The following is a 12,500-nucleotide window of genomic DNA, read 5'->3' on the forward strand; positions in this document are numbered from 1 at the left end:
CTGGAGTTAGAATGTTGTAAGTGCGCATTTAACGCCCCTTATATCATCTTCATCTTCAGTGAAAATGCTGTGTCGTGATGTAACATTTTGTGTTACTCTGTTAGAGAAAAAAAAAGATTTCATGAACACTGTGCCAAGGCAGTAGTTGGGCCATGGAACGAGATTGCTAAGTGTCCTCATGAATCCCTAGTGTTTGAACAAGAGACTAGTACATGTCAAAAGTAATATTCTATAAAAGCTGATTTGAGTACACTACCGATCTCGTAGCCTCTCATTGCAGCAGGGGTCGCCGGCGACCCTATTCACTTGCTGAAAATGCCTAACTACTTCATAACAACATTGCTATGACATTACAGAGAGCCATAGTGCTGCGCTAAGGGGTTAATCTCAGAGTTTCACACACACCGTCTGTTTTGCATGCAGAGTTTCTAAGATCGGCAGCTGCGAATGATACAATGGTGTAATTCCAATTCCATGAAAAGCAAAGAAAACAAATCTATTAAGAATATTTAGGAAGAAGCCAGCAATCAAATTGTAATGGCTTATTACAAGAAATTACGAGTCCAAACGCTGTTAATCATGATGACTCCAAGCTTGAGTCACCAACACCCAGGTCCAAGAACAGTAACTTGTCCTTATATTTAGGGCAAAGATCCCTCTTCAGTCCAAGTTCTGGACTCCAGTACAGCAAACTAATACATGTCATCACAGCGTTAAACATGTGGCATGGACAGAGTGTATGCATTTATTATGGCACAGGGTCTAGGCATTGACAAGTTTGCTCTCATGGGTTTAAGTCCCACCACATTCTTCCCCCCGGGACAGATGTGGCAAAACGGTTTGGGATCATCAGAGGGTCAGCTTGGCTCCTGCTCCAGTCAAAAAAAACGAAGTTGTACGGTGCCCCTGTACCTAATTCATTGTAAGTCCCTCTGCATTAGACTGCATATGATTTAAATGTAAATGTAATGTAATGGTGATGGTGACTGACTCAATCTTATTATACATACACAATACAAAATACAGTAGGACACACAGTGAAGACACAGCTCCCCCCCTATACCTTGTATGGAAAGAGAGAGTAAATATATGGTACATAGTCTTCCTCCTGGTATGGGCTTCAAACTGGTAATCTTGTGACCACTAGACCAACACCTCAACTATTTGCCCGCCACTGTCCCACCATTATATACTAAAACCATTTCAGCTGACTCACTGGCGATCTCCTGCTGGGTGAGGGTCCTGACGCGCGTCTGCGTCCTCTCCACGCTCTCGCCCTGGTTGTTGGTGGTCCAGAGCTCCACCTGGTAGGCGGTGTCCTGCAGCAGGCCCCTCAGCTGGAACTGCATGGCCAGCTGGTCCTGAGGCACGGCGATCTCCACCAGCTGCCTCAGGTCCTCCTCCTCCCGCTGGTACAGGATGGTCACCTTGGAGATGGAGTTGCCCTCGGCCAGCGACCACGTGATGGTGGCGGAGGTGTCGGTCAGGTTGCAGGAGAGCACGTTGAAAGGTGCAGGAGGCAGTTCTGGAGTGGGAGGGGGGGTAAACAATGGTTTCTATGGTTGTTTCATCCACCTCTCAACCTCTGTTTACACTTACAGCTAAGATAAGTGAATGTGTTATGACATGGCTCCTATTAAAAAAATAGTCCTAACCAGAATGGCTATGACCCTGTCATAATTTATTACTAAAGACTATAATATTGTAGTGACGTAGTAAAACTAGTACAGCCTTCCACTGGCAGAACAGTGCACATTATGAGGCTACGATAGCAGTCAATGGCATTTCCATTTCATTTATCTCAGAAAGTCAATCACATCCCAGAATTGTCATTTTCTCAAGAAAAAAAACAAGTAAACTCACATGTAGAACAAAGCCAAGCAAAACCCATGCCCAAACATAATACGAGATTAAATGTGGAAATAGAAAGATTGTGTCGCAATTGCCAAAGTTACAATGGACTGACATTTAAGACCTTTCGGCTCGAGGACTTTAGTGGCCTGGGAACCTTTTTCCCATTCTCCCGTTTCTCTGCTTACAATTAACACCATTTCTCTACTATACCCTAGTGCCTCAACGACAACAAGCAAGCTCTTAAATCGAATTATCCCCCAATAACTTCATTAAATTTGAAACAAACAGTGAGGCAACATGTACAGTACTAAGGCCTATTATGTCTACAGCAGAATTTGCTAACAAAAAAAACTCAATTTCCCAAGAGTCTCCACTTCCACTGTGCCATGGCGAAGGGTCCGCAATAACACCACTACTCACATGATCCTGTTAACTCAATTAATTTTGAAACATACGTACATTGAGGGAACACGGTATATATGGCACAAGTAGTTTTCAGCAGAATGTGCAAACCAAAAAAAGCCTCAATTTCCCAAGGGTCTCTACTTCCTCTTAAACTCTGACCATAACTGTTGCTTAGGGGGCACATTAACAATCACTGCTAAAATTATCTCCTGAAAACTCAATTAACTTTGAAACATGAGGCAACATGTAGTCTATGTTGTAGTTTGCTGCAGAATTCGCAAAAAGAATCGATTTCCCATGAGTATCCAGTTCCTCATAGCCTCATAATGTGCCTCATTTCACTGAAAAACTATTTATTGAAAAAACGCTAACTGCAATAGTACTACCCTACTATAGCACTACACAGAGTTTTAGTAACACATCATTTCTTGGGCATTGCCATTCTGGTGACAACAAACTTACATCAGACACCAGGTCTTTTGTCTTAGCACATTATGATCAGAGATGTACCGTTGCTGAGGGTCCAGGCTGACACGGCTGCCCTGTACAGCCCCACCGAGTGTCCCGGGCGACACTGGACGTCGGAACTATCGGAGCTGGAGGTTAGCCACAGACGGCACTCGTACTTGTGCCGGGGCCTCAGGTCCCTCAGCAGCAGACCGGTGGAGTTGGAGGTCAGGTGGTAGGTCTGGAGGTTGCTGGGGTCCGAGCTCTGCAGGCACTCCACCTGGTAGATCCAGTCCTCTTTGGTGGTGCGCTCCAGACGCTCCCAGGACAGGTCCAGCCCCGTCTGGCTCCTCGGCACCAGCTTGATGCCGGCAGGGTAGGAGCACTCTGGAATAAGGAAAGGCGGGTCGAGAGAGGTGAGAAATAGAATGACGTATAGTGTGTGTGTGTGTGTGTGTGTGTGTGTGTGTGTGTGTGTGTGTCTGTCTGTCTGTGTGCGTGTGCCAGGGGTGGAACTTAAAATTTTCCCCGACCAGTCACTGTGGCAGGTAGATTCTAAAATCTACCAGTCACTCACAATTTTTACCAGTCACCATTTTTACCAGTTCACATTCAACCGTTCCATACATTGCAATGCCAAGTAAGATAATTTTCTAATCAGTACTTTTGCCAATAATTTGCTTAAACCTTTGGTGTTGGATGCTGTAGGCCTATATAATTCAGCATTAACCCGAGCAACTGTAGAAAATGTCACCTTTACGGGGTCGGGTGGGATCATATTTCAACTGCCAAAGGCCAAATTCACCCGTCATTGGCTGGTGGACGGGTGCTTATTACCATCCCTGGCGTGTGCGTGTGCGTGTGTGCGTGTGTGTGTGTGTGTGTGTGTGTGTGTGTGTGTGTGTGTGTGTGTGTGTGTGCGTGCGTGCGTGCGTGTGTGTGTGCGTGTGTGTGTGTGTGTGTGTGTGTGTGTGTGTGTGTGTGTGTGTGTGTGTGTGTGTGTGTGTGTGTGTGTGTGTGTGTGTGTGTGTGTGTGTGTGTGTGTGTGTGTCACGCCTACCCAGTATCTGTGTGAAGAAGGTGGCCTCAGGTCCAGGGAAGCCGGTGCCTCCATCTCCAGTGCGAGCCAGCAGCACAAACGCAGTGTACTCTGTCATGGGCGTCAGGTTGTCCAGTTTCACCTGGGATCCGATCACTAACAAAAAGACAGTCACACGTTACTATCATTGTTATGACGGTTGTTATTTCCAGTATTAGTAGTGGAAATTACCCATTTCTAGGATTATCATACAATAAAGTAACTTTGCACCAAATTACAGTTTTAGTCAACTGTCCTACGGTAACTCTTGCATTGCTCATGCATGATATTGACATTGACTGTACAGTGCTTCCACGACGTGCTCCAACATAAGTTTCACCAAGAATGTTTTGACTGTATCATAGGTTAAAACCCTTAATAAATTCCCTGCAGATTTTCCATACAAATGTGCTGCTAATGACAACAAATGTTATACGCTCTACAGTAGACAGAGTCACAGCCCTTTGTGAAATGATAAACTAGATGAACTCCCACGTGTCTATTGTTCACCTTAACATACATGACATAATACATGCCACGTGACTATTATTTAAAGGGGAAAGAGGGGCCGGCACGTATCCTCCTCCACTTAAATGGAAACAGCATTCAAGGTCTCTAGGATAACCTTGAGTGCAATGAATACATGCGGAGGAGATATATATATGCAAAGCAAGCAATCTTCAGAAGAAGCAAATGTTTCCCTGGAAGCAATTATTCTTTTCCTAAAATACACAAGGGCTCTTTTCCGGAAGAGTGACCTCAGTGCAATTGTTCTTTTGCACTGGTAATAACTTTCAGGGTTGAGTATCCAGAAAAAATATCATCCTCTGAAAATGTTGAGCTCATCACAAAACTATTTTTGTCCGCAGGTTTTAATTTAATGTGCAAAGAAGAAAAACATCATAAATTGAGCACAGCAGGCCAGGAACAGTTAGCTAACCTTTGAACTCTGACCTGTCCTTCAGCAGCAGGATGTAAACAGAGGGAGTTCTCTGGCGCTCATGACGGAATGCACACACGCGTACATATCCAGTACTAGGTCTTCAATACTGTACGTGCGCTGTTGATCTATTGCCTCAGTCAGACCTATGCTCTTTTTTAAGTTATTCAACAAGATCAGACAAATGCTACACATACTCCCTAACAGAAGTAATAAGTTCATATCATATTATTTCTACTACTGTAGGACCAATATGTGCGCAGCTATTTTGTTGTCTTGTCTCAGACTAAGACTTGTATTTTACTTTAGTCATTCAAAAAGGTAAGACTAACGCTAAACATCCTCCCCTACAGAAGAATGATAAAATAAGCTTAATTTTCAGAAGAGTTTGAATCTCTTCAGCAAAAATGTTTGAAATACTGTAGTGTGTCAGTTGAGGCAGCCGTGGCCAAATGGGTAGGAAATGGGTGTTGGAAAATGGTATTAAAAGTGACATGTTCTAAACATATCCATGGCTGTAGTGTCTTTGAGCAAAGCACCTACATTCAGAAATAAGTACCCTTTCCCAAAGTACCCTTAACAAAGATTTTCAATATTGTAACGAAGATAAATTACTACGTATCACCAATGCAACAAAGTGGGATCCGGTGAGTTCCGGTCTCCTTCGCAGGCTCCTTGTTCCCATTGAACTCCATTTATTCTGAACCCCTGCTAGCCTACTAAAGAGGGCTACTTCAGTTGTCTGCTGATAAGGCAGCTGTAATGTAAAAGTGTTCTTTTTATTTGCACGAGTACTGTACCAACCTTCTACCATCTGCAACGACGAGGAGTTGACCTGCTTGTAGGCGACCTTGACAGAGGTCAAAGGGCCATCCCCTGAAAAGGGCTCCTTGTTCACCTGGATGATGAGGTGGTAGGGCCCACTGCCGTTCAGGAACGGAGGATTCTGGGGCTGAGGGGGGACTGAAAAAAAGCAGACAGCCACAAGTGAAACTCTAACCTCGGCCATTCACTCCCTGCTGTGTGCTGCATTGGATCTCAAGCAAAAACAAAAAAGCTATTTCTGAAGCAGTGAGATCGTCAAAACAAACACAAAATTACACATGAGATTTGGGAAAGTCAAGTCATATCATACTCCACACTAGGGGAATGAATGCTGAAGGGACTATGCAAACATACCTATTTCCCCCTGTCAAACTATATGATGAAGATGAACTGATGAGCTGACTGATATCTTACAATGAGGTAAACTTGGAGTTGGGGGAAATTGGGGGAGTATGTGATGAGCAGGGGGAAGGGGATTGTTTGGTGTCTTAGATCTCTAATTGTATTATACGATATGTGCAATACATATCCCTTGTGAGAAAAAAAAAATTGAGGTTCAGTAGGGGTATGCCCTATCAAACTATTTGATTTGGCTATAATCATACTTAGCTTGTAACTAACAGATCAACTGAGTTAGCCAAATCAACATACTCTACTGCATGCTGTTACTAGGAAACATCACAAAAGGACCTGAGTTCACCGGCAGGTCAGTGCACAACAGAGGCCAATGGAACACATGTAACCTTTTTTGAGCATGTGTTTTAACCAGGACATGAGGTCAGTTTGATGTTAGAATTTTGGCCTACCATTTTAGTGTCATCATTAGCACTCTTTTTGGTACTGGCCTAATAGCTAACGTGCTGTTGTCTTTGAAGACTATTTTGGAGGTAGCCTTAGTGAGAAGTGTCGATAGTTTTACAGAAGGTAACTTTTATCCTTGGAAGTTGCATGGGGAACACATCCCATATCATTCAAAGGAAATCCATCCATCCATCCACCTCACCTTTGACAGTCACATGGAATTCTTTCTCTGCCTGGCCAGCTTTGGTTTTGACCTGGCACTTCCAACGCCCGGCGTCCGTCACCGTGACCTTATCCACTCTGAAGTAGGAGGTGGTCTGATCCCCCACCGTGTCCGTATCCAGCGGCTGGTAGCCAATTCAAAACATTAGTATGTGTGAGGTCTGGACTGAAGAGCTGTTCCCTTTTACCTCACCCAAAATGTAAAAAAAATGTAGCCGAGTGCAAATGAAAGGCTTTACAATTGCAAACTAACCACCCCCCACAAAAAAAAAATATAAATAAATAAACACAATCGACATCTTCTGCTGTGAGTTCTGTTGTTTCAAGCTCTCATGAATATGTATCATTGTACGATTTACACTGACTGTGGTATGTCCTGTGCTCTCTGCTCACGTACATGTACAGGTGTCCCGTCAGGCCTGAGGAGGAGGATCTCCCCATGTAGTGGAGCTGGGCGACCACTTGTGGAGCAGTTGACCTTGTAGGTGGATCCAGCATTCAGCTCCTCATTCCCCAAGTGGCTGAGGATACCAGGAGGCTCGTCTGGAGAAGACAGGGGAACAACAGGAAGACAGGTGAACAACAGAGCTGGTGAGCAAACCTCCTCCTGGTGGACATTAAGTCCACATTCTGCCAGTGATCTTTTTGGACAAAAATCCGAATGACCATTCGGTTTCAAGAAATCAACCACACCTATGGACAAAAACTGCACCAGTGTAAGTGATAAACGATTGCTAATACACGTATATGTGTTGCTTACAGTAGCTTTAATTTTCTTGTGAAACTAGAAGTTTCTTTAAATATACTGTATTTACAACTAACTTCTAGTTTTGGTTAGTCAGTAAGCCTCATGATGGGAACAAACCAAAAAAATATATGTTTGACAGACAGAAGGAGTAAGGGAGAAATAGAGACAGAGACGGGCCAGAAAAGAGAGAAACTTCTCCTACCATCTGTCTCACAGCGGGAACCATGTTTCCCTTGGCACACGCAACCGCGGTAACGATCACACTTCCCATTCCCACCGCACCTGCACTTCAGCTTACAGCCGGCCCCATAGTAACCAGGTGGACAGGCTGCACACAAAACAGCCCTCTGTCAGACAATTATTCATATGTGCAGGATAGCATCAGATGACATAATGTACAGACACATGCAGGCACATACAGTACACACGCACGCACACGCGCGCAGTCGCGCACACACACGCACACAAACACACACACACACACACAGACACAGACACAGACACAGACACACACACACACACACACACACACACACACACACACACACACACACACACACACACACACACACACACACACACACACACACACACACACACACACACACACAGTACCAAGCATACTGTGTCACCTTCATTGCAGTTCAGTCCCATCCAGCCTGTGGCACAGGAGCATCCGTAGGGGTCCCGAAGACAAAACACCATCGACTGGCAGTTGCCATTCATGCACCCCTCCTTACAGGTCCGCCCAAACCGACCCCCACCACACACTGAACAGCAGAGAAAGAAGTTTCTGTCTCAATTTCTCAGAAACACAAATCATCCAACGTGATAAAGTGTGGCCACTATAAATCATTCACATTACTGTTCCTTAAACTTCAACGTGATTGCAAAATGATAAAAAAAAATCAATAAGAAAATTTCAGAAACATGAGCAATGGTATTACCAGTAAGATTGATATAGAGCCCTTAAAATAGCATATATGACTAAAAAAGCAAGTGTTTCTCGTGCACACTAGAAATTTTGTCATTCACAAATGTAGTCCTGAAGATGAAGTTTCTGGTGCTCATAAGAGTGTATTACATGCACACTAAACACATGCACATGTCGTAGACTGACTTAGATTTAGTACCTATTTCATACTTGGAGCCCTTGAACGATTGCAAAGACAGCCATGAAAATAAGCAAATCATCACACATTACAGAAAAATAGGCCAAAAAGACTGAGATTGACTACATAGTGTATTTCACACTTGGTTCCCTTGAACCACAGAGAAGAGGAGAAGAGAAGAATATAAATTATATTTGCTTGAACCCTGGAGAGCACAAGAGAAACATGACCGATGACGTTAAGGCTGAGTGACTGAGATTTAGTACCTATTTCACACTTGGGGCCCTTGAACCCTGGAGGACACAGACACTCGCCCGTCCCGTCGTGGCACACGCCCCCGTTGGCACAGTCCGGGCAGCTTCTGGAACAGCCCGGCCCCCACCTCTGCACTCTGCATTCTGGGATTGCACCGGAGCATCAAAGCAAAAGGAGAAACAACACGGTGTGAGCGATGATTCCCTTGCGGTCAGACATCTGAGATAGTTGGCACCGGTAGAGCCTGAATGCCTGACCGCAAGCCAGGATCCTGGAGTTTCGACCGGACCGACAGGGAGTGGAGAGGAATGGACTTTTCTCCACCCAAGATAGAGTAAATAGATATTTTGGACTACGAAACTGCCCATTACTGTAAACCACATCTGAACATTATCTCTCCCGTGGTCCACGGGAACAACCAAGACCATGGAAACAAGGAATGAGATACTCTCATGACCTCACTGAATGCACTTCTTCAAGCCCAAACCTTTGGTTAAGTATTTATCAGATCGCCACAGGATATTAATTCGAAGTTTATTCAAGGCTATTGTGTGCCTGGACAGCATAAGCGCTGATGCTATATGATTACATATAAATAAATTTGACTTTATTACTTTTTTATTTATAACACACCAATGATCGCCTGCCAGGACACATTCACCTAAATCTCCCTGAGGGTGCTACATCACTCTGCAAAGCAGCATCAGAATACAACCTGATATCGGAGAATTTGCAATATACGCCCCCAACATAAATAACAAGTCTGACGTTATCGTCATTCTTTCCCATACAGAATACCACGGGGAAGTAGATCCCAAACTTTTAACTGCTGTGGTGTATCCCCTGGGTACCCCATGCACTTCACACAACCTGTGATGAGTGCTGTTTTTCCTTCGCACTAAGATGATATAATATAGTCTTAATAACAATCTTCATGCTAGTGAGGCCTGAGAACATATTCAGGAATTGATATATCTACAACTGATCTAACCATTCTCAGGGGTACTCATAATGCAGTTTGACAACCACTGACACAAGAAAACTGCCACAGGATGATAACTAGAGCAATCAGAGGTGACAATCTGTCCCCCTATCCAGCGCTAGATCTACAGGTATGTGATGTGTGTTTGGCGCACCCTGCAGACGACCTACACACAGCGCAGGCGGACAGGACAGACAGACAGACAGACAGACAGACAGACAGACAGACAGACAGACAGACAGACAGACAGACAGACAGACAGACAGACAGACAGACAGACAGACAGACAGACAGACTCATTGAAATGCCCCCATGGGGGGAGATAACATCAGTTGATAACAGAAAGCAAGTTAGATGGAAGACTGAAGTGTCCACTAACTTCTTACTATCAGCCTGGTGATCCCAGCAGAGATGTCCGAGTCCCCGATGTACCTGGCTGTGTACAGTCCAGCATCCTCTAGCGTCACCCCCTTGATCGGGTACTGGAGCGAGTCTGAGATCTCATGCTTGGGCTGGGAGTGAAGAAATGTTCCTGGAATATCCACACAGATTCTTAATTCACACAATTACTGATTGCAGACTTTTGACAAATCTATGATTTATGAAGCTACATAGTAATGGCAAACAGATCATATTGATTCACATTGCTTGCCAGTTTATACCGAGTATAATCAAGGAGCACATGGTTTGACTGTCATGACTGTTAAGTCACAGATCAGCTTCACTGAAATGACTGTCACAATGGATTCCTACTTTCAGCAGTTCCTACCGTTCTTATAAATGAGTGGATCCATCTGTTGTACTTTCTTCCTGATATAAGATATGTTGACGTTCTCTCCAAGGCTGGCTGTGACTGTTAGCGACTCGGGAAGGAAGGCAGCTGTAAACCACAAAATATGATAATAAAAAAGGCTTCAATTTACTTCACACACCAAGAATAAGATCTGAGCAGTCAAAACATCACCACACACTTACTTAAGGAAGACAAACGGGGTGGAACACAACCAAACAAACGAAATGAGCGAATTGGAACGTGTGCAGGGGGTTTTACCCATCCAGGAAGGCCTAGGCAAACAAACTCTCTTGACAGGAAGTCAAAGCCTATTGAAGTTCAACGTCCCCGTCTCTAGCCCGCCTCCGCCAGCATCTGTTTGTGTTAATTATGGTACACGAGGCAGGGGAGGACTCCCCCTCGGCCCCAAGCATAACAACCCGCGCCCGCCAAAAAAGTGACCTCTTGTCAGAAATCATTTCTTGTGCTTTCATCGCCGCCATGTCAGGAGAGAGGGAGGACTGTGTCCACTCCCTGGGAAAGTATAGTGTCATGTTGTTCCTTCAGAGGCTTCCAGTGGCTTCAAAGCATCTTGGCTTTTCTTCACCCCAACGTTGGGCAGCATATGGAGACTTAAATAACAAGAACCTGATTTAGTTTTTTAGGCCTTTACTCTGGTTATGTCACTTATTCTTCTTATAGCTTTGGAAACAATTACTCGGTGCCAGAAATGGACAAACATGGCTAAGAAAGGAAAAGGCCTTCTGTACTGGCGTGCACAGACATTTCGGGGGGCAGGTGCTGGGGGGGCATGTGGAACTTCTGGCTGCTTACTAGGCTATATAGGGATTATATCGAGGCATTATTATCACACCCTTCTATCATCAAGCATTTCCAGATGATCATGTCAACAAAGACCATAGTACATTGTGAAAAAACAACAAAAAATAACTTTCAAATAGGGCACTTTTTGTCCAGGATGGCAAAGGGGCAGCACCACCAGGCTTTAGCACCATCTTGTCCCTATCTGTGCACTCCTATAATCTACAGCATGTTTTTCTGCTGCCTTTGCTCAAAACTCAACTATCTGGGCTTCCTCAAAAGAATGACCTGGTACAGTGAATTGGTTAGATATGAGACAGGAGTCAGGACCTGCACTTCCTAGAATGCCCGCCACTGCTCTGGCCTATGCCACTATCTTGTGCTCCCACATAAATCTTCCAAGATCCATGTCCTTACCCTCATTTAGCATCTTGTACGTGTAGATCCTGCTGGAGTCGCCAGAGTTTTTGAGGCCACAGTAATATGAGCCAAAGATCCCGTTGCGGTTGGACCAGTCGATCTTGGTGGCAGAGCGGAAGCGCGTGTCCGGTAGGTTGGTGAGCGTGGGCGGGTGGGGATGCGTGGGCAGCACGTCCCGGTTCAGGGCGAGGGAGCTGGCCGAGGACCAGTCACTGCTCACACACATCAGGGAGGAGTTGACGGAGTTGACCACGGGATCGGGGTTGATGAGGGTCAGATCTGCTATATCTGATGCACTGCCTGGAGGGGACACATGGACAAGAATTGTACTTCAGAGAGGAAGAACTGCTTGCATTTTATTTCAAGGACTGGCAAGGACATTAATTCGGTACAGTTTAACAAAATATCAGTATGTAACATTATGTTCATTATTGCACTGTACCTTAGGGATAGGGTTAGGTATGTGCACATTGTAAGTACACAATATTACATGTTAATACATACACTATTAATGGAACCATAAAATCAATCATGTAAAAGAAAAAAAACATGTATTGACACAGAAGCCATGGTTTAATGAAAATAATCAACACTTGCATCAGTGCACTTCAGATGACTTTCATATGAACTTCCACACTTAGACTTGCTAACGATAGCTAATATTTTCTATCCACCAGCGATTAATAACACACAGAGACAGAGTCTTAAACTAAAAGTCTTTTAATACTTTTTCCAAGAACCCTAAGGCTGATAGCTGTTCACCAGAGAGAAATATCATATAGTCCCATGTTGACTTGATTTGGGCCAGAGACAATCG

The 12,500-nt window shown here is 44.4% G+C and overlaps 1 protein-coding gene across 1 annotated transcript in view; it reads right to left on the reverse strand.

The window, feature by feature from the left end:
- tek (TEK tyrosine kinase, endothelial) overlaps positions 1 to 12,500 on the reverse strand; it is a 35,936-nt gene that overhangs the window by 11,863 nt on the left and 11,573 nt on the right. Inside the window, exons 2-13 of the mRNA XM_063210986.1 lie at positions 11,681 to 11,983; positions 10,439 to 10,549; positions 10,049 to 10,201; positions 8,699 to 8,830; positions 7,953 to 8,090; positions 7,523 to 7,648; positions 6,970 to 7,115; positions 6,553 to 6,697; positions 5,529 to 5,687; positions 3,767 to 3,901; positions 2,770 to 3,093; positions 1,217 to 1,525 (exon numbers count right to left, since the gene is read on the reverse strand). Coding sequence (XP_063067056.1) covers positions 1,217 to 1,525; positions 2,770 to 3,093; positions 3,767 to 3,901; positions 5,529 to 5,687; positions 6,553 to 6,697; positions 6,970 to 7,115; positions 7,523 to 7,648; positions 7,953 to 8,090; positions 8,699 to 8,830; positions 10,049 to 10,201; positions 10,439 to 10,549; positions 11,681 to 11,983 — 2,181 coding nt within the window. The remainder of the gene's footprint in view (positions 1 to 1,216; positions 1,526 to 2,769; positions 3,094 to 3,766; positions 3,902 to 5,528; positions 5,688 to 6,552; positions 6,698 to 6,969; positions 7,116 to 7,522; positions 7,649 to 7,952; positions 8,091 to 8,698; positions 8,831 to 10,048; positions 10,202 to 10,438; positions 10,550 to 11,680; positions 11,984 to 12,500) is intronic.

The sequence above is a fragment of the Engraulis encrasicolus genome, chromosome 11, assembly GCF_034702125.1.
Source record: "Engraulis encrasicolus isolate BLACKSEA-1 chromosome 11, IST_EnEncr_1.0, whole genome shotgun sequence".
Lineage (NCBI taxonomy): Eukaryota > Metazoa > Chordata > Actinopteri > Clupeiformes > Engraulidae > Engraulis > Engraulis encrasicolus.